We start from the raw sequence: 26,717 nt of genomic DNA on the forward strand, positions 1-26,717 counted from the left end.
ATGGACATTCCGGAGGATGAGTCGCTGTTGAAGAATGGGACGGAAAACGGGCCAGAGCCGAGCCAAGGTGCAGCGCGCCCTGCATGGGCAATCACAGCGCTGGCCAGCGTGCTGATCTTCACCACTGTGGTGGATGTCCTGGGAAACCTGCTGGTCATCATGTCCGTACTTAGGAACCGTAAACTACGAAATGTGGGTAAGAAATTGAAAGCTATTGTATGTTAGGTAGCCTACCGGCGTGTGTACGTGTAAACAAGAAAGAGAGATTCAGCTCCGGTTATTTTACATGTGAGGTCTGCAGAGAAATGACATCCAGAGGTGATCTGGGCTTTAGTGTTACTGACAACAAATCAGGATGATCGAGTGAACGGTCAGTATGTTCATACTGAAGACATACTGTCCTGCCTGGAGCTACTACAAAAACAGGGTAACCTGATATCACAATGTGTTTGACTGAAATATGATTGTCTCCATCAGCAGAGAATGGATGAATGAATGAAATTACACATGAGTATAGACCATGCAGAAATTAATTAGTTTTAATTCATTCATTAGTTCACTCGTTTGTTCGTTCACTGCTTTACTGAGTGAGTTGTCTTCAGCAGTCTGCCTCATTCATCACTGTCTGACTAAACTTGTCAGCCAAATGGCTCCATTTCCATTTCCATCCATTATTTGTAGTTACAGGAGCAAAGCCTCTTGCAGGTTGAAGGCTTTTGCCTAAATATGTCAAATCAGCTTAATTCTATATAATTAAAACTTTGTTTTTATATATTGGCTTTTGTTTGTCAAATCCATTTTCTAGTAATAAAACTGAACTGAAAAATAAAAGTTGTCTCATGACACTCATGTATGAGGTCATATAGTCAGGACCATACTTGCTCATGAGGAAGTTGTTTAGTACCTGTACATGGACAAGCCAACGGTGGCAAGGACAAATGTCCTTTTAGCATGCAGAAACTTCAAACAGAAGCAGCTGTGGGTCTGCAGCTATTTGCCATGTCCAGTTGGGTTTAAAGTGGGGGGGCTCACTTGTTGGCCACCTGGCCAGCAACTGTATCAGGGCATCCTTGGTCCCCCCTGACCCTCCCTTGGCAGTGCCCCTGATCATGCTAAATAATTGAACAAATATATTACATTAACCTCTGTGATGGCTAGACCTGCTTCTCTTCATTGAGGCCTCTCATGTCAAATGGTAGTGATGATGATGCTACTCACAGCTGGTTTACCATGGTTGGATCAGCCAGCCTGAAGCAGAGCCAAGTCTTTGCAAGAGTCACTTACAACTGCTCACAGTACTAAGTCATTGCTTTGCAGCTCCATGGAGCTGGTTCCACATTAAAGGTGAAGGAAATGTGTTCAGTAATATGTCCAGTCCTTTTGTTTACATATTAAGACTGGAGACCTCTCACCAAATGACTGAAGGAGTTTTCACGCTCACCAGCATATTCAGATGTCATTGCAAGCTTTTGTTCTTGCAAAGGCGGAAAATGCACAGTGTTACTCCTTTCCAGTTGCACTTGCCACAACTATAATTTTACTTCAAATGATTTCACACGTGAAGCTGGCTGGAGGTTGAGGTTCAGCTCTGAGAGGGACTTGGTAATGTCCACCATGAAGGACAAATCAGTGGGGTTGAAAGGTGGTCATAGACCCATCAAAAGGTTGGTGGTTTGATCATTGAAGCATCCTTGGGCAAGATATTGAACCACAAATTGCTCCTGATCCTGCCATAGCCATCGGTGTGTGTGAATGGGTGAATGTGGAATGTGCTGTAAAGCGCTTTGCGTCAGTGTAGACTAGAAAATCACTGTGTAACTACTATCTTAACTAATGTTGGCTCACCTGCTTGCCTTTTACTTAAAAAAAAAAGTTTGTTAATTTCTCTTGGAGAGCATGACTCTCTGAATCTACCCATGTTTTGCTGACAGTCACCATGATGTGACATGTTGACTGACATGTTATCAACTGCTGTGTGTGTGTGTTGCTTTCAGGGACCACTCAGAAGGATGTGTAAGTCTAGTATTTGATGTTAATTTCTTTATTGCTGAAATAAGTAATTGCTTTTGCCAGAGGTTTTTCATCCCTGCTGTAGAGAGAGAGTGAGCTTTGGCTAACTGTTTGATTTGCAGTTCAGTGATAACTGGATGATCCTTTTGACATTGGATCAGAGATCACGTTGTTGTCTGTGTAACAAGGGGTAAGCTTTCTGTAGTTTGTAGTCATCAGAATCCCTTTTGAACTTCTTAATTTTGAGGGATTTTATTTCCTCAATATTCTTTGTATATATTGTTTATTTTTTATTTTTAACTAGTTAACCTGTTGTTCTTTTTTTGTCCTCAGATAGCAAAAAGAAGGAATTTTCCAGATGTTCCAGTCAGAAATGCTAGATTAGATATGCTGCAGGAAGAGCTAATGCATGATTGTGTGTCCCAGCCATCTGCTTGTGAGAGCATTGTGGCCTATTGGCAGAAATACCACCAGAGCCTCTATGGTTGCCTCTCCGTCCAAGTCTGACGGCAGCAGTTAAATTGTCTGATTTATCTGCTACCTCACCTGCCCTGACACTCCCTGTGAGACAGCATTCACCACATGGAAGCAGCCAACATGTAGAACAGAAATAGCATGGTGCATATTTGTGGTTAGTTTAAAATGGTTTCAAATTTCTGATGGCTGACAGATTATCTATAACATGACTGCCCTTTTCATTACAACATTGTGTGTCATTTTTATTTTGTTATGTTTTCTATATAAATAAATATATATATGTGTGTGTGTGTGTGTGTAAAAATATCACTTTAATCCAGTCAGGCTCTCTCTGATCTGTAGGGGTTGGGAGGTTGGGCAAAGGGAGATCAATAATTTTAGAGCCATTGTGAGCATACGTAGTGTAGTAGCATATAGAACAGTCAAGGAGCACAGGCTTCATAATGCTCATGTACCAGAGGAGCTGAACGTGCGGTGTGACTGAGTTACCAGAGTTTCTGGATGAGAGACAGCCTCTGCTGTCAGCTTTTCTGGCTGTTGGTACTGCCATGATCAGAGCTGAGTTTATTGTTAAGGGTGCAAGGTACTCACTCAAGATCTCCTCCATCTCAACACTCACTGTTGATGGAGATGTGGCATACCAGTTTTGTTTCAGGTTTCAATAAGGTGTTCCTTAGTCTTGGTGACATTCAGGGGTATGTGATCCTCTGTACACCGCTGAGTGAAGTTGAACATGGAGTACTGACAGGCCATGACTGAGCTATTGTCCTGCAGAGTGCAAGTATGACTGTGTCATTCAAATATTTGAAATACTGTGTAATTGGTGAGGGACTGAGATAGTCATCTGAGAACACAGCCCCTTCTTTGGGCTCTGGTGTTGTGATGATAATGGGTGATGTTGTGGTGCCCACCCTGATGGCCAGCACTCTGGTCATAGGAGCCACCACCATGTCAGACACCATTTCTCTACGTGAAAAACAGGATGTCTGGTGGAGCTTTGACAGTCACTAAAAGCACATTTATGATCCTTTGAGAGTGACCATGTGGGTAATTGTGTTGTGGCTGGCTAGCGGCTGTACTGTGTATCTGTGAGGGAGTGTCATAGTACATAGCCAACTGTTCGCCAACCCGAAATGTCTTGTTAAACTCTGAACGTAGCGCAGTTATCAGTGGGTCATTACTGCAATTGAAGACAAATCTTGTTCATGTACAATGTGTTTTTGAAGAACGTCACCTATATAAATGTAACGTATAATATGTAACAAGAATCTATGTGATCATGTGTACAGTGCAAAAAAAAAAAGAAAGAAAGATAGGATAAAAAAAGAAAGATGAATAAAGCTTTATTTATCCCCAGCTGGGGAAATCTGGACATTACAGAGCATGTGTAGCAGTGGCAAGAAAAATAGCAGCAGAGGTAGAGAACATAAAAAAAAAACAAAATAAAAGAAGTGTGGAGTTCCACCTCATTTTTATAATTAAAGTCTTTTCAACTTAAAATGTTGCAGAGCTTCAGTAACATAACCTTGTGCAACAGTAACTTAGCTAGTTAAGCTTTGTTTGGCGCAGTGGCACCGGCTAAAGTAGTGAGGGTTAGGGGAGGGTTAGGGTATGCATCACAAAGCAATGTTTGGACCTATTCCCTGAAGTGTCACCTTTTTTCCCCCACTGGAGTTTGCAAACCTGGTACTGAGTATTTCTTTACACTTAATGTACATCATTTTGTGAATTTACCATGAAATACACAGTAAATCCCAGTAAATCCCAGTACAGCCAATCAGCCAAAGTTTTTATGTCAAGTCAATGAATAATAAAGGTTCTAGAATAAAGCATGACCCATCAAAGTCACTCTCTGCTCCAGGTGGCCAATCAGCGAAAGGGAGAGTGTTCATTGATATGCCACTATGGTTCTAAAGAGTCTCAGAAATCCCACAGCTAATGAAAAGGAGCCAATTAGAGAGCAGTACAGAGGGAGAGAGGCGACTCCTGTGGCACGATGGGTGAGAGACCTTTTATACAAGTCATCCACAGAGAAAGAGAGGGAGAGAATGCCTTCAGCACTGTTCACTCTCCCGCTCTATCTGCCTCATCTATCTATCTCTGTCACTGTCTTTGTCTCCATCTTTTTCTTCTTTTTGGGTGTGAAGTTGTAAATTGAGAAACCACGGTACACTACATGGCCAAAAGTATGTGGATACGTAGACTATTTGGAGAATGTCATTCTGACACCATGGGCTTAATGTGCTGCTATAACATCCTCCACTCTTGTTTCAGGCTATCCACCAGATAGGAAAACAATTTCTTTATGGAGTTGACTGTGTGTACTGGGACACTGTCATGTTGAAATAGGAAAGGGCCAAACAAGCCTGGTGCAAGCACACATTTGAGCGCATTGCCTCGACCAAACCAGAATAAATAGACACAGAACCAAAAGTTATAATACAATAAGTATGACAGGGGAGTCCACACCACACTGGTCAGTGTACTGAATGTTTTAAATCTGATGAGAATGTTGTGCAACAATATTCTGATACTGATATTTAAAAGTATCAATTTTGCAGGAGGTTTCCAATAGTTTGGACTAGTGTCCACCATTTAGTTTTTAAAAATTCTAACTTACTGCAACAGCACTGCACAAACTACTCAAACCCAGGGGCCAGTAGTGTCAGGGCAGTGAATTGGTGCAGTTGGCTGATAACTACAGAGGATTTTTTTTGACTGAGGTGGCAGCAAAATGTCTTGTTAGCACAGGATGGACAGCATACGATAGAACATACAGTATCACATGTTGTTAGTTACTTTACCTATTGTTTATAATATCATGTTAAAAAACATGTTATGATTAGAATTTGATTCAACAGAAATGTTGATCCATTGTAAATGGCATCAGATTACTGTGGCGAGGAAATGAGCTTTAAAATCCTGATGGACAGTGTGATGATGGCCTGGCATATATAATGCTGAAGCCAGCAGCAAAACATTTTCTTTATTAATTTAAATGTCACTCCAAATGCATTTGGAGGGGTTTGAGTGGAGAGTTGATTACAAATTTACAATTAATGGAGTCTTCTTGGTCAGTCATTTTGTATATATTTAAAATTATTATTTATTATCTAACTTTTATTTAACAATGCAAATCATGCTTTCACCCCATTAGACCATTAGAGCCTTTGTTATAGGTCTGAACTGTTAATTGCTTCATTTCACCATTTCCTCCAGCTGTTCAAGAATAAAGTTTTTGACTGTTAGTCAGTTGCTCTCCAGGAAGCAAAGATTTTATTTATGACATCCACAAGAAGTTGACGTATATATGTACATTTTATAAAAAGGCTATAAAAAAATACACAAGGACTGAGGCAAAAATTGCACATGGTTATTTTGGATAATTTAAGTACAGTATTTGCTCTATTGCACAGAAGATAAATATATATGTGTCACAGTGGAAATAAAGTAAAAAAACATATATGCATATGCATAGTATTTAAGGAAAAGGGAATGTAATATTGCACAGGTTATGGCATGAATGAGATAGATGGATGTTTACAGTAGTGCAAAAAAACAAAACAGTAAGTGTGTGAACACAGTGCTACATTATACAATGCCTGAGTTAAATTAACCTGACAGCTGTTGGTATGAAGGACCTGCGGTACCGTTCCTTCTTACAGAGTGGATGCAGCAGTCTGTTGCTGAAGGAGCCTTGGTCTGTCCACACCAGTTGACAAAGTTAGTGATGACTTCCAGTTCTTTCCCCTGTGATACACATCCAACAATGGCTGTATCATCGAAGAACTTCTGGAGGTGGCAGCTGTCTGGGTTGTGTCTAAAGTCTGCTGCGTCGAGGGTCAGGAGAAAAAGAGAGAGCACTGTACCCTGCAGAGTCCCGGTGCTGCAAACTACCACATCCCAAAGCCGCACATACTGTGGTGATTCGGGGTAGCGAGTTACGTGTACTTAAAAAATGTTTTTGAGATGAAAACATTATCCATTATATTTGGATACATTCATTGCGCTACTTTTATTTATTTTTTTTATGCACTCAGGCACATTCCATTATGAGGTGACTGTTTCCCATGTAACAGGGAAGTAAATACTGTACAGTAAGTTAGCCAATTTGACAGTAGAGGAGCAGTCCAATCAGGTAAATATGATTAGTTTTTCTGGATATATAAACAGACAAGAAAAGAAGTTCATTATTTTAGGTCAGTCCCATCTTTTCTGTCTATTACAGCCCATACCAGCAGTTTATACTCCCAATAACATTTAACAGCTTAATGTTTCAGTATACTTACAATAACATTATAAGCAGTTATTACATAAGGGTTTGCCACAGCTCCTCACTGCAGTGAATTATGCAACACAAGTGTTTATTAACAGTGTGCATGTGTGCGTGTGTGTGTGCATAAATGTGTGAAGACCGCCGTTCTTCACACGTGCCTACAGTGTTTGTGAGCGCATATTTACAGCGTGTGTGTTTGGATTCACTGAATGTGCACATTTTTATCAATTGGAGTTGAGCCAGAAACCCTGGTGTCTCCTCTCTCCTCCCTTTGCTTCCCTCTGTGACACTCTCTACTTTCTGCTCTGCTCTTCACTAATGTAATGTGATTTGGTGGATTCCCTGACATTTACTTATCTGAAAGTGCAGGCTGCCATCATTTCACAGCAGTGTAGCTTCCATATCATTACTGACAAACACAGCTCCAGACAGCCAAGGCTGACCCAGCAGCAGACAACAAGCACAAACCCAATGCCTGACAATGAGCCGAGCACCTAGACTCTGCCCCCGACAACAAATCCAGCACCTAACTACTCACACCGGTGCCTTTTAGCAACAAACCCTTTTCCCAAACCCTTTTGCAGGTCTAACTTAGTCAGGCTGTCTTTTCAGGCTGACTTCTCAGACAAGCCAAGAGGTAGAGGCATTAAGTCATGAACAGACAGATCTGATGATGTCATCCTGCATCAGCAGCGCTACACAGACCACATGGTGACCATCGAGTCAAATCCCAAGTTCAAGGCCAGACAGCGGCTTTTGTTGCATCTCTCTGTCATAACTGATTAGAAAAACCGCACTACTGTATTCTGTAAGTTATGCATATACATGTATATCTTTATTCTGGTGGTGCTGTGGTGTTCCTCCATTGTTGTCCTTCTGGACTCCTGAGATTTGCTTTGTGTTTAATTTAGTCTTAATATATTTTTAAACCACCTTGTGACAAGAGTTTTCAAAGAATGATTTATTTAATGACTAATTTAAGTAAGTTACATTTGAGTTCAGTTATTTTTGATGTAGATCTGTGTACCATTCTTTTTACTACTACAACAGTTGTTTAGTATTGCAAAAATGGAAAGAAAACAAGGAAACACAAAACTGATAGATAGATGTGTTAGGGCAAAGAAGACATTTTTGTAGATACAGTGGTAACATAGAGCCAGGTAACTAAAACTAAAAAAAGCAAATGTGTGTGTGGGTTTCTGAGAGTGACAGTAATGGAAAAAATGTTTAGTGTAATGGATTTGTGGCTGCTGACTCTCGTGAAAATACTCCACTACAAATATAAATTGTTAATTAAAAAACTGAATAATAAAGTAATAAATGGGAATGGTAAATAGACTGTATTTATATAGTGCTTTTCTAGTCTAAAGAACCACTCAGAGCACTTTTACAACACTAGCATTCACCTATTCACACACACAGACATTCATTGGTGGCAGTTTGTTAAATGGATGGTTGGGGAAGTTTTTCCACTACTTTACATTGTCAGACACATTCAAATTCAGAATCACCAAATTTGGAGATACGTGGTTTTCACTGGACAGGAAAGATGTGACAGCTATAATCTGAAAAGTAACTAGTAACTATAACTATCATACAAATGTTGTAATGTATAAAGTGCAATATTTGCTTTTGAGAAGGAGTGGAGTAGAAATACAAAATTAAAAATAAAAAGTTGACGTGTGGCTGGAGACTGACATGTCCCCAGCAAAAAGACAAGAAAAGTAAAGAACAGCGCTGGACCGACAGGAGAAGCGATAGTAAGGCACAAGTGACTTGGGGACACAGAGGTTGACCAGATGGAAGCAGACAGACATGAAAAAAACACCAAGAAAAACACAGCATGAGCGATCAACCTGCTAAAAGACTGCTGAGTGGAGACAAAACTGGAGATTTTTGACGCTGAACACTGAAATCAGCTGCTGCAGGACTTTTATCCATCAGTACAAAATAACAGCGGTAAACCAAACTCTGTCTCCAGCTACGTCTCTCTCAGGTCTGGGATCCCATCACTTCTCCACATTTGACATGATTTCTCTGAATAACTATAAAGAAATAAGTTATCCTGCCTGCCGGCCTGCACAGCAGTTGCTATGCAAAGTACGTGTTTACTTTCAGAGCCGCTGCGCAGTAAGAGTGGTGACAGATGAGAGTAGGCTCATTTTAAATCAATAAAATATGTTTTAATCACTATTTTGTGTCACATTATTAAATCCTTTAGGAGTAAGCCTTGTTCTAAGCGGGATAATGTACAGCGAGCTGGTTCCTATGGAGAAATAAACCCTGATGGGATGACATAGAAGCCTGACGCGAAGCCAAGGAACCTGCATCTCCATAGGAACCTGCTCACTATACATTATCCCTTACTAATACATGGCCTAAAATGATGAAATAGGAATTAGTGTTCTAATTTTTATGGAGTACTGTTGAAAGAGGGAACAAACAAAGCACTCCTCCCTTTCTGCCAGAAAGCCCTGACAGTTAATGAGTGAATGTGTGTGTGTGTGTGTGTGTGTGTGTGAGAGAGAGAGAGAGAGAGAGTGGTCACCTTGTCTCAGCAGCAAAGGTTGGTGGGATGTGTCAGCATCTCTGCCTACTCTCACAAACAGGACTTGAGAGGCAGACAACAGATGCACACTGACACAAGACTGATATTTTCATGAAGCAGAATATTCAGTCACTGATACAATTCACACACACACAGACAATTACATTGCAGCCTGGATGGTGACAATATTGGTGTGGAGCTGTCCATGTCATGAACTTGAAAAACAGCCATACTGAAAAATCCACATCATGTGGAATATCCTGGGGGATATTCCACGTGCAAGAATTTTATACTGCCTGATCAGATTGTAGAAAGATTTAACATCTGAACTGCAAATGTCAATTAACAAATCAATCACATATTTCATTTACTAGCTTTCTATTATTTCACAGCCTATGGGGTTTGCCCAGTTGCCACTGGGAATGTAGGTGTTTTCCATTTGTTTTATTTGGAGCCAGCATGTAGAAAAGGTCCTCCCCCCTAAAAGTTGAGTTTCAAAGTACATTCTTGACTTTGAAGCACTTGGCAAAACAATTTTACCTCGAGATTCATTAAGTATATTTTCTGGAGCTTTTGATAGTATCACATGACCTACTAATGATGTTCAAAAACTTAACTTTGAAACCTCCCTTGTTGAATGTTTCTATGCATAGTAGCATTTAGTAAAAGGTAGGCTCAGGTAGGCTAAAAAGGATGATAGAACTGTCAAAACATCAAGCTTAAGAATTTGACTGGAAGGTCAAAACAAGATTCTTCAGGACACCCTTAAAAACTTTTGTCTCCAAAACCAATACCAGCAATAAATGCTGGAGGAACTGTGGTATGGTTGGTGACCACACTCATATATTTTGGGACTGCCCAAAAATACAGACATTTTGGAAAAACATCAAAGAAGAACTGAAGAAGATTTTGGAAATGGACTTCCCCCTGGACCCACTTATATTTTTATTGGATGTATTTCCTAACCACCTATTTACTATCGAACAATGTTACATAATGCATATTTTGTTGATGATTGCAAGAAAAATGATTACTGTCAATTGGATGAAAGCAAGCCCTCCCATGATTTCACAATGGCTACAAAAAGTAAGGCATGTCTACATGATGGAGTCTATGACTGCTCAGTTACAGTTAAAAATGCCTACTTTTTTATGAAGATGGGCACCCATACCAATATTTTGTTTTTTGTTTTTTTTTCGTACCATTTTTGTAATACTGTAGATATCTATTGAAATAACTAAATGTGTGCTCTTCTTGTATTGTTATTTTTGTATGACAAATGAAGCCCAATCTCAAGATAAATTTTGTTTTCAGTATGTTAATTGCCTGTTTTTTGCATTAAGGGAAAAAAAATAAACAAAAAAACATCAAGCTTGACCGTTCTTTACACCTTTCTCTTGCAAAAGTTGTGAACAATACCAGGTACCTGGTACTTTTTGTGTCACCTTGTTGGAGGTTCCAAGGGAGCTGAAGTGATACTAAAATGTGGACTTGAAACACTGCAGACCACTGGCTGGTGAGAGCGAGTTCTGATGTAGAATTTCCTAAACTCTTCAGTTTTTTTCAGCAGATAGAAATCGTTCATTGATATCCTCCATTTTTCCGAAATTAATGTAGCCTGAGCTACACCTCAACATCACATTGACTATGATGTCACTGCAGTTTCACGCGATGTCGCTATGGTGATCAGATAGTACTATTTGCAGTGAAAAATCAAGTCAAGAATAGTACCTAGTATCAAAAGTGAGTTGAGTCATACCATGCAGTGGAAGCAAGGCTAAAATGTATTAGGCACCTGAAAGCGAACCTGTCCCGATGATACGATGGCACCACATGAGTGTCAGCTTGTCACAGCAGCTCCGACCGCTTTTCTTTGTTGAATGCTTACAGTTCTTTACCCCTCCCCCCACTGGGCCGATCTGATCACAAGTTGGTTCATCTGCTCCCTGCCTACATTCCTACCTTCGTCACCAGCACCGTGAGGTCATGTTTTTTGACTTCTCTAGTGCTTTCAACATAATCCAGCCATATGAGGGGGAGTCTGGAAGGAGCCGGAGTAGACTGCCACCTGGCTGCATGGACCATCGACTACCTCACCAACAGACCACAATAATTGGAATACGGTGAAGTCGTCTCCAACTTTGCTAACTGGTGTGGACTCAACGCCATTAAGACCAAGGATATGAAGATCAAACCCCACAGATCACACCGGTGATCGTCAAGGATTTGGACATTGAGAGAGTGGTGGAGTACAAATACCTGGGTGTGCACCTCAACAACAAACTCGACTGGACCACCAATACAGATGCCCTACAAGAAGGGCCAAAGTTGTCTCCACCTGCTGAGATGGACTGAGGTCCTTTGGTGTATGTAGGACACTGCTGAAAACTTTCTGACTCTGTGGTTGCATCTGCAATCTTCTATGCAGTGGTCTGCTGGGGCTGTGGAAGCTCTGAGAGGTAGAGACTTAACAAAATGGCCAGGAGAGCTGGCTCTGCCTTGCACTACCCTCTGGACACCATTGAGGACATAGCCGAGAGAAGGACGTTAGCCAAGCTGACATGCATCATTGACAACCCCTCCCACCCCCTGTATGAGTGACAGTGGGGGCCCTCAGCAGCTCCTTCAGCAACAAACTGCTGCATCAACTCTGCAAGAAGGAACGCTACCGCAGGTCCTTCATTCCAACAGCTGTCAGAGTGTTCAAGTCCAGCATTGCTTAATGTAGCACTTAGCGCATATTCAGACTGCTATTGTAACTGATGAGTGGACAGGTAGGTGTGGCTGGCAAGGGGAGTGAGAGTGGAAAAGTATTGACTGGGCAGGTGAACAGATGAATGGAATGGCAGCAGGAAACAGGCTGAGGACACTGAAAATATTTAATGTTTCCCCTCATTAACTGAAATTGGTTTTGAAAATATACAATTATTCAAAATTTGATGCCAGCAACAGGTTTCAAACAAGGTGGGACAGGGGCAACAAAACACTGAACGTAAAGGGCATCCTCAAAAGGTCCGTTGTTTACAAGCAATGAATGGGGCAAGGTTCACCACTTTGTGAAGCACATGATGTCTAAAGGACATTACTGCATGGGCTTGGAAACACTTGGTAAAGTATAAAGATATAGATATATGTAAACAGCGTTGGGCAAGCAACCTGGAAAGTGTTGTGAGTTAACTATGCTACCAGTTATTCTACATCAAAGAAGCTTCACTACATCAAAGCTACCCCAAGAAAAATGTAGCAAGGTAAGCTACAGGAAAAAAATTAAACAACTGTGCTTATGTAAAACCAATATGGCAAAAAAAGAGAAGAAAAAAATCAAGCCACATGCTCCATATAATACTCTGTGTGGTGTGTTAGGGTAAGGTTTTGTAGATGCAGCTCCCAGTCCCTGGCTCAGCATCCAAGATAGATAGGCTGGTTGGTAGGTGTCAGGAAGTGGGGACTTAGGGGGATCTATGAGGGGAAACTAAGGGTTGAACCCAGATGCAGACAAAGGGGACGTAGACTATGGTAAAGACACTATGGGAAAACATTCACAAGGTACATGGCAAGGTAACACAGACAAAGACAAGACTAGATAACACTCACATGAAACGTGGCATGGACATGATCAAAGACAAGGAAAACCACTCACGACACGGAAGGACATGAACACAGACAAACCAAGGAATGCGCTAGACTCAAATACGTTTGACACAACGAAGATCTGCAACTAAGGAAACTACAATTAACACACTCTAGGGACAAGGGCTATACATACAACGAGGCAACACAGGGAAAAACTGAGCGATAAAAACACACTAACTCAAAACACAATGGGGCATGGATGAGACAGGGGCAGCACAAGAACTCGAACACAAAACGTGGTGGACTATAACAAGACTACAAACTCAATTACATAAACTGTGGCAGAACTATCACAAGACAAGACTAGAAACTCAATTACATAAACTGGGGCAGGACTAAAGACATAGACACGACTAGGAACAAACTATCAGGGAATAAAATAAACAGAAAAATGCTTACAACAGAAACAAAATCACTTCTTGAGAATTCGAAGGGAGACAACACTACTATTAAATAAAACAAAACCAAGGGACAATCTAACAAAGAACTGAAATTCGGCTATAGTTAGCGAAAACAAAAAGCTTGACTATGCGATTTATAAGAAAAGGAAAACTCACAGAGAACACGGCATGGACAAGAACAAAGACAAGAAACAAACTTACAGTGACTGAAACAAAGGACAAAGGCAAACCAAGGAGACATACACATGAAACATGACACGGACGTGAACAAAGATAACACAACAAAGAAACACTTACATGAACCAAGACTCAGACATGACAAAGAAGAGAACACAGACTTTGACTTTGACTATGGTTTCTCAGACAACGACCCGACAAGGACAAAGGGAAGACACGGACTTAAATACACAAGGGGGAAACACTAATGACGCACAGGTGGAAACGATCAGACCATCACACGGGAGGGAAAACACACGAAGTAAATAAACAAAAAGACACATAGCATGAACCTTCAAAATAAAACAGGAAGTAACCAAAACCAGGCAAGGACAAGACACAATGGGAAACTTAACCAATATACAAACAAGACAGGGCAAGGGTTGAGACTAAGACAATACAAAAACTCTTACATAAAACATGGCATGACTATGAAGACATTAGGGATAACAGACATGAACAGAGAAACGAACATGAACTAAGAACACTACAATGAACACTTACAAACTGAATAAGGCAAAACATCAAGAGGAAAACTAAACAAAACCGGCGTGCAAGGCACGGGTCATGACAGTAGGTTGGTAGGTAGGTTGGTAGGCAGGTAGGTAGGTAGGTAGGAAGGTAGGTATACTTTATTTATCCCAAGCTGGTAAATTGCAGTGCAGCAGCAGCATTACACACAGTGAAATAAGTGAAAAATTGTGAAATAAGACTATAAAGAACAAACTATACATAATAAAATATCAAAATAGCGAGCAGTAAAAAAATATATATACATAATAATAGAATAGCAAAATAGCAAACAGTAGTAATGAAAAATATTGCACAAAAAAGAATATCTACAGCAAATGGCAGTGTGTAAAAAAAATGTCTACCGTGACTGTAAGCATTACACACAGCGAAAAAAGTGAAAATTTGTGAAATAGGACTATAAAGAACAAACTATATATAATAAAATATCAAAAGTAGCAAACAGTAGTGATAAGAGGTATTGTACAAAAGAGATTTTTATTTATTTATTTTTTTTAGCTGTTATTGTACAGTGTAATGGCATGTGGCAGGAAAGATTTCCTGTATCTGTCCCTTCGACAGCGGAGCTGTAGCAGCCTGTGGGAGAAGGTGCTCCGCTGTCTGTCCACTGTGTGATGGAGAGGGTGCTGATCATTGTCCATGATGGATAGCAGTTTATTCAGCGTCCTCCTCTCCACCACAGTCTCAAAAGACTCAAGTCTGAGTCCAAGTACAGAGCCAGCCTTCTTGATGATCTTATCAAGTCTGTTGGTGTCGCTGGCTCTGATGCTGCTGCCCCAACATACGACAGCAAAGAAGGGGCCAAGAAGGGGGGGGCAGTGGCTTCATATGCGTCAATGGCGTTGGCATAAAGAAGATCCAGCATTTAGTTTCTCTGGGGCAGTCGATGTACTGATGAAAGTTATTTAAGGTGTTGTTCAGTGAAGCATGATTAAAATCACCTGTAATAACCATGAATGAGTCCGGGTGTTCAGTCAGTAGTTTAGCGGCGGTGGAGCTGATGACACAGGCTGATCACAGGCTACCGCTGCATCAGCTGACGGGGGGATGTAAATAGCGATAGCAATGGTGGACGTGAACTCCCGAATAATACGGGCGCATTCCCACAGCCAGAAGTTCAATGTCGGGGGTACAGAGACGTTCCTTCATGCTAACATGTCCGGGGTTGCACCACCTCTCACTGACATAAAGTGCAAGTCCGCCACCCTTTTTCTTCAGACTTTTGGAAAAGTCTCTCTCTCCCCGTACCAAACTGTATCCTGGGACCTCAACGCTGCTGTCCGGGATGTGCGAGTGCAGCCATGTTTCACTGAAGCAAAATAAGCTACACTCACGGTATTCCCTCTGGGTTATAATCGCCGGGATCGCTGGTTTGTGTCTTCTCCTTTTTTTCCTCCTTTTCACTCCAGCCCTGCAGCCCCGGCTTCTCCTCTGTTACTCCTGCGGGACCACAGGTCTGTCTCCGGGCAGCAGCACAGGTTTACACAGCGCAAGCAGCTCTTCGGGCATGTAAACAATGCTCCCACTGCTGCGTCGGCAAAGTTCCCAGTTACAAAAAGTAGGGAAAGTAGAAGAAAAACACGAAGAAGGGTAGCAAAGTTAAGTCCAGCCATTGTCACAACTAACGAACAGGTTGTGATTGATCAGAAAAACAGAAAAAAGAATGAACCGACAAATAAACGAAACTTTAAAAAAACACGAGCTGCTGCTACAGGCTGCCACCCTGGACGGCGCCAATAGCGAGAAAGTTAGCGGCCATCCACATTCACAGGTGAACAGCTGGTTTGGGGTTAGATGCCACAGCGGTCATGTTTGACATCTATGGTGAATGTGAATCAGAGATGAGTATGTGCCTCACAGTGCAATCTATTTACAGTGTAAACCTACAATGATCACATACACGACATTGTCCACTCTATAGCCAAGACCAAAATCAGTTGCTGCCTGGTATACAGAGTTGCATTTTGAAACAAGTAGCTGTTCTTGGCACTTCTGACTTTTGACACGCACGTGGGCCTGCATTTATACTGTACAACTATCCTGGGCAATTCCAGCTTGTGTTCTGTGAAATCCAACTTCTGTGTAATTATATTTAGATTTTTTTGCAAAATGTGAATTTGCTAAGGCCACTGTGACATATTTGGGTAGGCAGGTAGGACAGGGACAGGTCTGTCCTGTGGAAGCCAAAGTGGCGGTGATTAAGGAGTATCCGATCCCCACTGCCAGGCGTGAGCTGCGCCGATTTCTACGAATGGTAGGGTCTTATCGTAATTTTTGCCGCAACTTATCTTCTGTTGTTCACCCTCTCACTACTCTGCTTAGTCCTAAAATGGCCTATGAGTGGACCCATGAATGCCAGCACACCTTTGACAGCACAAAATCACTCCTTTGCTACGCTCCTGTGCTTGCTGTTCTGGATCCATCCCGTCCATTTAAGCTGGAAATAGATGCCAGTGCTGTAGGTGCTGGTTAGAGCAACTTCTCTGCTGCTATTACTGTTGAAATACAGGGCTCCTCTCAAAAGTAGAATGTGGAAATGTGAATAAACAGAAAATTCGTAAAACCTATTTCTTGCATAGTGTATTGTGACTAAAGTGCCATTAGCCACACAAAAAACACAAAATGTAAAAAAAAAATAAAAATAAAAAAATAGGTTCCTGATCTAATGGTGCTGTCCTGTTATTATGAATTCATATTAACAATTTTATCAATGTTATCAGTGTAAGTATTATTGAGAACAAACAAACTACATTGAGTTTTTACATTACACTCTCAATGTCACGGGGGGTATGACCAGGTCTATGAAAGCTCTGGAGAGAGAAATGGTGGAGCTGCAAGATTTAGCAAACTCTGCTGGAGAAAGAGAACATATCAGAGTCCTTAAAAGCAAAAACTCAGCTCTATCTGACCTTCTGGGTTTTTCTGCTCAAGGTGCTTTGGTTCACTCCCATTTCCAAAATGTTGCCAGAATGAATGGACCTCGAATGCAAAAATTGACAAAAAAAAGAGCTTCAGTCTCTCACTGGCCAGCAGAGATTCACAGATTTGCAGTCACCTTCTATGAGGGGCTCTTGAAGGAATTCAAGGAGAGAGCAGAGGTGACACAACTATTCTATGAGGGCCTACTCAAGGTTTCTGTGGAGGTCAACGCAATGCAGCACAGATCTCCAATGATGAGCTGCATGTGGTGCTGCAGAGTCTAGTGAGCGGCAAGGCGTCAGGCATTGATGGCCTTCTTGCAGACTTCTACAAGATTTTCTGGGATGGGAATGAGAATGATCAGCAAATCCTTGCCAGAGTTCCTAATAAAGGACAGTTAACCTGTGAGCTGCAGGAGACAGGGGTCCTTACCCTTCTCCCCAAGAAAGGTACAGGATGTAGAGGAGATTGAGGACTGGCAGCCAGTTCTTCTGCTCTGCAAACTTTTATTCAAGGCGTTGGCAATGAGGCTGACAAAAGTCATGGAGCAGGTCATTCACGTTGAACAGATCCAATGTGTACCCAACAGGCTGACAACATAAGTCTAGTTCATGATATTTTGGACCACTCTAATTCATTAGCATGTGACCTTGGTCAGATTTCCCTGGTTTCTCTCATCTCTCTCCATCACCTGCTGGCTGTCTCTCTTCTCTCTCTCTCTCTCTCCATTATCTGCTGCTCTCTCTTTCTTCTTCTCAGTTAATTTCAGTTGAACTAAAAAAGCTTTTCTGGCATAAACAAAAGCATGTTATTCCCAAAGCAGTTTAAAGAACATTCACAAATATTCTGTACATATATTGTACACACAGTACATATGAAATATACAGATCTCAATAATCAACCAGACATAAATGTTTTCAGTGTGCATTATTGCATAAGTTGAAACTTCAAAATTGGTTGGGTTTAAAAACAAAACAAAACAAAACTTCACGTTTCTTTGAATTTCAAATTTCAGTTTTATGTTGTGACAATGCTGTGGTTTGGCCTCCAGGCCATATACAGCCTGTGAGACCATTTGGTCCCTGAATGCAACATGCACAGTGGTTGATATCATGTCAATGCATCATGGCACCTGTCAATAAAGCAAAAGTAGATGCAGAGTGTTGCACTGTCCAAGAGAACTGGACAAACAATTATGTTTTGTGTTGAAGTAAGAGACAAGCCAGTGTGCCTAAGTTAGTTCGTGCTGACATGATCGTAGTGATGAAACAAGCCATCTCAAGAGTCATTACTACTCATAACATGCTAAACCAGATGAGTTGCAAGAAGACTTGCACTAGAATGAAGTTAACACTCTTCATGGAGTTTGGTGTTTGACAGCAGCTGTCACAAGAGCACATTCTGACAGAGACAATGTTAAGCAGACAAGGTTTGTGGTGAGTGAGCTAATAGCTAAGAAGACATCAGACGCCTTACCATAGAGAATAAATATGGCGTTTGAAGGGAATTCTAAAAATTCAAATGGCCCTTGACAGGAAAAAGGTTTGCCACCTCTGCTGTAGTGGAAATCTCTCTGAGAACTTCTCACAGGGAAGGAGGAACTGCATCTCTGTCTCTACCACCCCTGTCAAGCAGTGACCACATACACACTCCTCTCTAGGAATCCGTGTCTGAAATGCAGAAGGTGGTTGAAGTTGCCAGAATGAAACTGAAATGTATTCAAGTTATTCATCTATAAATGTAAGAAAGCCTTGATGAAATTTAATGTAATGACTTTTATCTACTGTGTCATCTGCTCTTAGCAGACATCACCATGTTGCTGTGGCACTGAACCAAAATGTTGTTTTCTGCCACTGGGTCACCCACTCCAGTTTAGGTCATGTGACTCTTGATGCTGTACTCCAGTCCACACCTTGACTTACTGTTGAGAACCTCCTTCTCCTGTGGAGTGTGCTAATCATTGCTTTGGCCATGTGTTCTCAGCTCAACACCTACTGTATGTTGTACAAACTTATTAAACCTGATTTTTAGAATGGGTATTTAATGTAACTATTCAACTGTCCCAACCTCCTCTCTCTGTGGACTTTCTGGCTCCACAATAACACCACACTACTTCTTCCTTTGCCTCTGACAGACAAGAGTCATAATTACTTTGGCCACTAGAGGGCTTTGTCATTTCAACATTTGGATTAAGATCAGAATCCATGGCAATTAATTAGTCATTTGCTGCACTCGTCAGTCCAGTCCTGATAGAGTGTTTGGATCTGAACCCAGACTGAAACACATCAGGACAATTGCAATTAAAAAGATGGGCTGTGAGATGGAAGCAGAGAGTGACCTCAACTTGAATCAATTTCTCATCTGGAAATTGGGCTCTGTACTGAGACCCACCCTTTATGTGTCATAGCCAGCCAATTGAAAACCATTTCATCTGTGCCTTCAGGGGAATGTGACTGTGTTCAAAATACTAGTCTGCTTGGACTGATAACCCTTAAAGTTGTGCACCTTACCGAAGGCACTTTCATATTAAAGTACAATCATATAATAGTGAGTTAAAAGTTTGATTTATTACTGACTGCCAAGAGCATATAGTCGCAAAGACATTGGTTCTTAGAGACAGTCTTTGATCTCATTTGCAAGGTGTTCATTATTAAATTATTCCTTTTTTTGTCAAAACAGTATCTTTTAATAAGCTCAATGCATTTCCTCCCACAGAATGTCTCTGTCTGGTCAGACAGGGTCGGACAGCTGCGGAGCTCTGCTAAATATCCAGACAGATGGTAGTCATTCACAGGCTGAGAGAGTTGATCATACACTTTAATGCCCTGTATAAAAGTATAACCAAAGGTTTGTTACGTTAAAAAATTTGTGACAGTTAGGAATGATTTCCTATACTCTGAGGTGTTTGATTTTCAACAGAAATTGTGACACTCTGTCATGTTGATGTTCTTTAATATAAGGTGATAGTGTTGCACTTCCTGTGCTGACTTGCATGGTTACCTCAGTTGCTTTGTCAGCAAGGTCTGGCAGGTTTGTCTGCCATGTTGCACTTCAGGGGGCACTGAAGGGTGAGGGAAATGTCACTGTTGAGAAAGCACTGCTGTAGCACAGCCTGCTTTAACACTGACATACCTTTTCAGGCAGCTCTATCAGGTGTGTTTTTAAGCATTTCAGCCAGACTGAATCAAGCACAAGTGTCTGTGAAAGAGCCTTTCCTCTCACTGCTCAGACTAGAGAGGAGGTCTTCTGCAACCTCACATGGATTAGTTGTGGGATGGTACAGTTTGCCTGAGGTAACTGAAATAACAAAATGGAAGAAATGTGGAACAGTATTGGTATGTGTTTGATTTCTGCCACTGAAAAAAAAAAGCTCTGGCCAAATGAAGTGACATATAGGCCACTCTCTATATTTGATCCTTCCTGTCTATAAGTGTGGCTGATGCTGTTTTAAACTTTCATTCCTCTCAGTATTTTCCCTGCATCCATCTCTCCTCTTTGTCTTGGCTGTATGTGAGAAATATTTTGGGTCAGACTCTTGAAAAGGTAACTGACACTTGAATACGTTGCAGATGGGAGACTACTCTCTGTGGACACTTTGCTATATTTGCTAGAATTTGTATTTTTTTGTAATTCATTAATGTTCTGTGATGAACAGAGGTGTGGGGTGGATTGAAAAGGTCACAAATTGGGGGGGATGTTTGTAGCCTTTCCAGGAAGAGGGCTAGCTCTGGTAGGACTCTACAACTGGAGACTTGATAGTGTGTGTCACTGTCAAGGAAAAATGACAGTGTTGTATGTCATTGTGTGTGTCATTCCTTTTCTTTTCCGTCCCAAAGTTCTTATTTCTGCTCCGAGGAGCGAGGAGCGAAGAGGGATCCATGAGCAAGGATACATGAGTGCATCCTTCCCGGAAGTCTTTCAACTGAACATAAAAACTCTGCCCCACAGCTGGCACATTTGAACGAGGTGAAGAAACTGTTTAGGTGTACGTATCCTGCAATGACTGACTGTAATTCAGACGAGCCTAACTTAACGTTGCATTCTCCAAAGAGCAATAATACAATAACAGGTTTCCTTGTGTCTCTCCATGCATCCCCGATGGGATGGACTAAGACGCAAGGAAAAGACGCAAGTGAGGAAAACGTGGACGCAATTGAAGAGAAATGAGATGCACCCAAAGACTCTGACATGCCAGATGGAAGAGACAGGCGGGACATGGAAACACAAGGACTCAATGGGGAAAAAGGAGGGGAAATGCAGATCCCCACATTGATACCTATTAATAACACGGAGATATGTCATAACAACATTAAAAATATAAATGATCTCGTAGAAATAGAGCAAACATTTTTTGTTGTGGTGTGGCAATACACTGCCTCGTACTGGAAAGTGTGACAGTGGCACCATATTGGGGACAGAGAGAATAGAGGTTTAGATCAAGGGAGACATTATACACAATTAGCAATTGTGTTTTAGATGTTTCTGGTATTTTGTCTACCTAATTCAGTGGGTTTGGTTAACAGAGGAAGGAAATTGTAATGAAGTGTGATGCTGTGTAATGAAATGAATGCGTGTGCTCAGTGTTTTCTTTTCAGCTGCCGTGTTAGTGTTATTGATTGGTTGACACTATTAGGAAGCATAGCATGGGTGAGGTATGGCCAAATATTGTACATGGACCTCCTGCTGCTACACTCAACGTTGTTAGAGTCAATTCAATTCAGTTTCATAGTCTCACATGACTCTCTGTTTCCTCTCCTTCTGTCCTACCCAGGAAATGTCTTTGTGGTGAGCCTGGCCTTCGCCGACTTGGTGGTTGCATTCTACCCCTACCCTCTGGTGTTGTATGCTATCTTCCATGATGGCTGGTCATTGGGTGACACCCAGTGCAAGGTGAGCCTAGACTCTATGTCAAATGATAACTTGGTTTTGACTGTTGCTAGCAACCTTGATTTTATTTCTGCAGTTCAGCTCAAGTCAAGTCATCTTTATTTATACAGACTAAAGTCACAAATCAAAGGGCTTTACAATCAGTGCAGCACAGCACACCCTCACTCCTTATAACTTTGATCTAAATAAGGAAAAGTCCTCCAAATATCCTTTAAGAGAGAAAAACAGGGAGAAACCTCAGGGGAGGGATCCCTCTTCCGTGACAGACATGCCATAGATGTTGTGTGGTAGACAGTGTCAATGTCAATATTAGGTAGATTGCAAGCTTATATGAAGAAAATGGAACAGGGAAGATGTTGTGCAACTTCCAGGTGCCACCAAAACACATAACTTTCTTCATCTGATGGCCTCTACTGTCTCCTTCTGTGTTTTCAGTCATTCCAGCTGTTTTTACTCAACAAAACCTGACAAAGATTTTGTGACTGAAACATAGATTTATCAAATTTCAAAAGGGGCTATCAGTGTGGAGATCTTTTGTATGATTTCTGTGTTTAACAGCCAACCTTCGTTCATTGCCCTCTTGGTTAGCTGCTAAGCTTATTACGAATTGTTTTTTTTTTGGTTTCAGGGTGGAAAGATTTTGCCCTTTTCACCCCCATTTACCTGCAGTGTAGTGTGAATCAACATGGATGCTGAAGAACATTTTGGTATCTTTTGATACCAAAATGTTCATCAAAGAATCAACCATGCCTGAAGGCCACATAAGATATGAAGAGATAAGATAAAACTTTATTTATCCCCAGCCGGGGAAATTTGGGCAATACAGCAGTAATGTAGACAAGAAGTAGACATGGCCTCTGGGTCAAGTATCAAGATTCACAGAGGATGAACACAGGAATGATGAGCCCAACGGAGGGGAGAACCTAAACCCCTTTATTGATTAATGATCTGCTTTCACAGATTAGCCCTGGCATCGACCTGCTACTGACCCTTTAAAGAACCAATATTTCATGATCTGGACTTTATCAAGGACTCACATAAGGATCAAAGGACAAAGGCCAAATGTACATCAACTGATGCATATGTTTCATCAACTATATAAAAGGAAAGTATAAAGTTTTGTCCCAACATAGTGACTTTGGATGCAGGGACAACAAACCCCTGAACTAACAAGACCTGTTTCCTTATGTGAAGAAATCAAGTGTATGATGTTTTTACAAAGCATGATTCACCAATTTGTTGTGGTTGACACAAAACTATTTTTCAGTGACACTGTTGATATTTGGGGAGTAGTTTCATTACTGTAGGCCTACTTCAAATGCAATGACATATTTCAAAGAATATTTTAGATGATATTTCGGTTAATTAATTTCAGTTAATTGTTAATCTGCAAATAACTGAACGTAGCTTGTAACAGCAAGTGTAAATGGAAGAGTGAAAGGCGACCTCTGTTGACGCACAGGGTGTCCATGGCCCACGCTTCATTGTACAGGATTACAAGAACACTATAAGCAAGAAGAAGCAAAAGTTTCTTCATCAGGCCAACTCACTTCCACTGGCCAATGATGAGCTGAGCCCAAGCCTGCTACACAGTGAAGTGGTGAGTGTGAAGCTGCCTACTGTGATGGAGAAGGAGAGAGTCACCTGCACAACCAAGTGTGGATTGTGAAAATGTTATCACCCCCCCACCAGTTGAGAGACAAGAGGAAGAAGAGGAGATGGTCTGAGGAGACCAGTATGGCACTGAAGGACTATTTTGACACCACTGACTGGGAAGTGTTATGTCCACATGGGGAGGACATCGACAGTTTAACAACCAACTACATTAACTTCTGTGTGGACAACACTGTGCCAACCAGGAAGGTGCAGTGTTTCCCAAATAACAAACCCTGGGTGTCACCGGAACTGAGAGCCCTACTGAATGTGAAGAAGAGTTTTTTTTTTAGATCTGGGGACAAAAATTAGCTGAAAAAGGTGCAGAGGGAGTTGAAAAGGAAGATAAGACAAAGACAGCACAGAGTGCCCTCAGAGGAATAATGCCAGAGAGGTCTGGAGAGGCCTGAAAACCATCTCTGGCCACACCAAAGAGACTGGGAGGGGCCCAGAATCTGGAGACTGGGAATGGGCAAAATAACTGAATCTGTTTTTCAACAGATTTGAATCTGCCCCCATTCCCTCCCCCACCCACTACGACCCAGACCAGATGCCATTACCTCCGCACTCCGCACTTGGAGCACTGTGAGGGTCATGTTTTTAGACTTCTCCAGCGCTTTCAACACAATCCAGCCATCACTACCCAGGGGAGGCTGGAAGGAGCTGGAGTAGACTGCAACCTGGCTACTTGGAACAAGCAACTTCAAATAGTGTGAAATGAACCACCTACACATAAACGCTAGCAAGACAAAGAAGATGGTGATTGATTTCCACAGGAAGGTACCACAGACTACTGCCAATGAACATACAGGGTTTGGACATTGAGATCGTGGGCAAGTACAAGTATCTTAGTGTTTACCTCGGCTGTGGGAGCTCTGAGAGAGACAGAAAAGACTAAACAAACTGGTCAGGAGAGCTGGCTCTGTCCTGAACTGCCCTCTGGACACCATCAAGGAGGTGTGTGAGAAGAGAATGTTAGCCAAGCTGACAATAATCATGGACAACCCCTCTCATCCACACATGAGACAGTGGGGGACTTTAAGCAGCTCCTTCAGCAACAGACTGCTGCACACAACTGCAGGTCCTTCATTCCAGCAGCTCTCAGACTGTTCAACTCCAGCACCATTTAACATTTAACTGTCAACATCATTTAACATAGCCTGTTTCAGAAACCGACTGTTTTTGTACTACCGTGTTATTATTGTTTAACATTTTGCTGATATCCACTACATCCATGCAAATATCCTGTGCAATATACATATTTTTTCATTGTGCTTATATTTTTATTTCTGTGGTGTGTATATTCTCTACTGTGCAATGGTACTAAACTCTTTTTTTTCTATAGACCTAATTACTTCAGATAATTTGTTATGGTTTCCATCTCTCTCAACTGATCAGCCTTGTTTAAATGTTTAGTCTTAAAGATTTCATCCACTTCTATTGTGTTTCCACTAACTAATGTATGTGATTAAAATGCCACGCTTGACCTGGTCTGATTTTCCTCATTTAATCATTAATTGCTAATTATTGTAGTCTTTGTACTTTTTAGCCTATTAATGGTTGCATTTAATTGTTCCTTTATTTGTGTGAATAGGTAATTGTAATAAAGCTTTCATTTATATGAAATGTGAGTTGTGTGTATCAAGTATTATGGTCACTGTACAAGTCAAGATCTTCTTAGCATTCCTCTAATTGAGACTAAATTTATATAATAAAATCAATTTTTCCTTTTTGACGGGTGGTGGCTCAATGCAAGTTAAATTCTGTTATGTTAAACAAATGCTATACAGCCATGTTGGGGGAATCTACTTTGAAGCTGTAGCTCATCTTTGTTGGAAGTTTTTAATACAGAAGCATTACACTTTTTGTTTCAAGTGGCAAGCTACACTACACACACAGAAAAAGTAGCGTAGCACTGAAGTTGTTTCTCATCAAAGAGTATCTACTGGTAATTTGTCGAATAAATGACTGCATTTATCCCCCCTGTCTCCCTCTCTCCCTCTCTCTGTCTCTGCCAGGTGAGTGGCTTCCTGATGGGCTTGAGCGTCATTGGCTCTATCTTCAACATAACAGGCATCGCCATCAACCGGTACTGTTACATCTGCCACAGCTTCAGCTACGACAAGCTGTATAGTTACCGCAACACACTGCTTCTGGTCGCACTCATCTGGCTGCTGACAGTCATCGCCATTGTGCCCAACTTCTTTGTCGGCTCGCTGCAGTATGACCCACGCATCTACTCATGCACATTTGCACAGACAGTCAGCACATCATACACCATCACAGTGGTGGTCATCCATTTCTTTGTTCCCATTGCTGTGGTCACCTTCTGCTACCTGCGCATCTGGTTCCTGGTCATTCAGGTGAGGCAGAAGGTAAAGTCAGAGGTCCGCCCTCGCATCAAGCCCAGTGACGTGAGGAACTTTATCACCATGTTTGTGGTGTTCGTGCTGTTTGCAATTTGCTGGGCACCACTCAACTTGATTGGGCTCGCTGTTGCTATTAATCCTGAAGCAGTAGCACCTCGCATCCCTGAGTGGCTCTTTGTAGTGAGCTACTTCATGGCTTACTTCAACAGTTGCCTTAATGCCATCATCTATGGCCTGCTAAACCAGAATTTCCGCAGGGAGTACAAGCGGATCATCACGTCTGTGTGGATGCCACACCTCTTCTTCCAGGAGACATCACGGGGGGGTACTGAGGGCATGAAGAGCAAACCCTCACCAGGACTCAATAACAACGAGCAAGTGAAAGGAGAAACTCTGTAACACGTTTTTTCTCCAGTTTCATCTCCTTGTCCATGTGCAGTGCCATCAATCAGACTTAAACTGTACTGTGCCAAAGCAATGAACTCTAGAAATATAGATATAGTGCTCAACAGTGAGCATGACTGAGATTAAAATGAAAAATGAGAAAAAAAGAGGCATATTGACAACAATTGCTCTCTTATCTATTCTTTTAAGAGTGCCATTCATAAAATTTAATGAGTTTCAGTTATAGTGATTTGATCTGAAGAAGATTATTTTTAAAATAGTTGACAGTCTTAAATTGATTTTCACCTTGATTTTATGTTTTCCATTTTTAAAACATTGCTCAGCTTTGTTTACAGCAAATCATCACAGATGATCGCAAGTACAGTGTGCATTACAAAAATAAGAAATGCAAA

General features: G+C 41.4%; 1 protein-coding gene across 1 annotated transcript; it reads left to right on the forward strand.

Moving 5' to 3' along the window:
- LOC121609125 (melatonin receptor type 1B-B-like) lies at nucleotides 1–26,319 on the forward strand. The gene is made up of 3 exons (XM_041940680.1): nucleotides 1–196; nucleotides 21,783–21,901; nucleotides 25,570–26,319. Exons 1-3 carry the CDS (start codon nucleotides 1–3, stop codon nucleotides 26,317–26,319), a joined length of 1,065 nt encoding a protein of 354 aa, XP_041796614.1.
- The last annotated feature ends 398 nt before the right edge of the window (nucleotides 26,320–26,717 follow it).

This window comes from Chelmon rostratus, chromosome 7 (assembly GCF_017976325.1).
Source record: "Chelmon rostratus isolate fCheRos1 chromosome 7, fCheRos1.pri, whole genome shotgun sequence".
In the NCBI taxonomy this organism is placed as follows: Eukaryota; Metazoa; Chordata; class Actinopteri; order Chaetodontiformes; family Chaetodontidae; genus Chelmon; species Chelmon rostratus.

Excerpts from the sequence above, each read along its gene's own strand:
- LOC121609125 (XM_041940680.1), top strand. The coding sequence starts at position 1 with ATGGACATTCCGGAGGATGAGTCGCTGTTGAAGAATGGGACGGAAAAC. Across the intron at positions 197-21,782 it reads CCGTAAACTACGAAATGTGG|GAAATGTCTTTGTGGTGAGC; the intron begins GTAAGAAATTGA and ends TGTCCTACCCAG. Across the intron at positions 21,902-25,569 it reads TGGGTGACACCCAGTGCAAG|GTGAGTGGCTTCCTGATGGG; the intron begins GTGAGCCTAGAC and ends TGTCTCTGCCAG.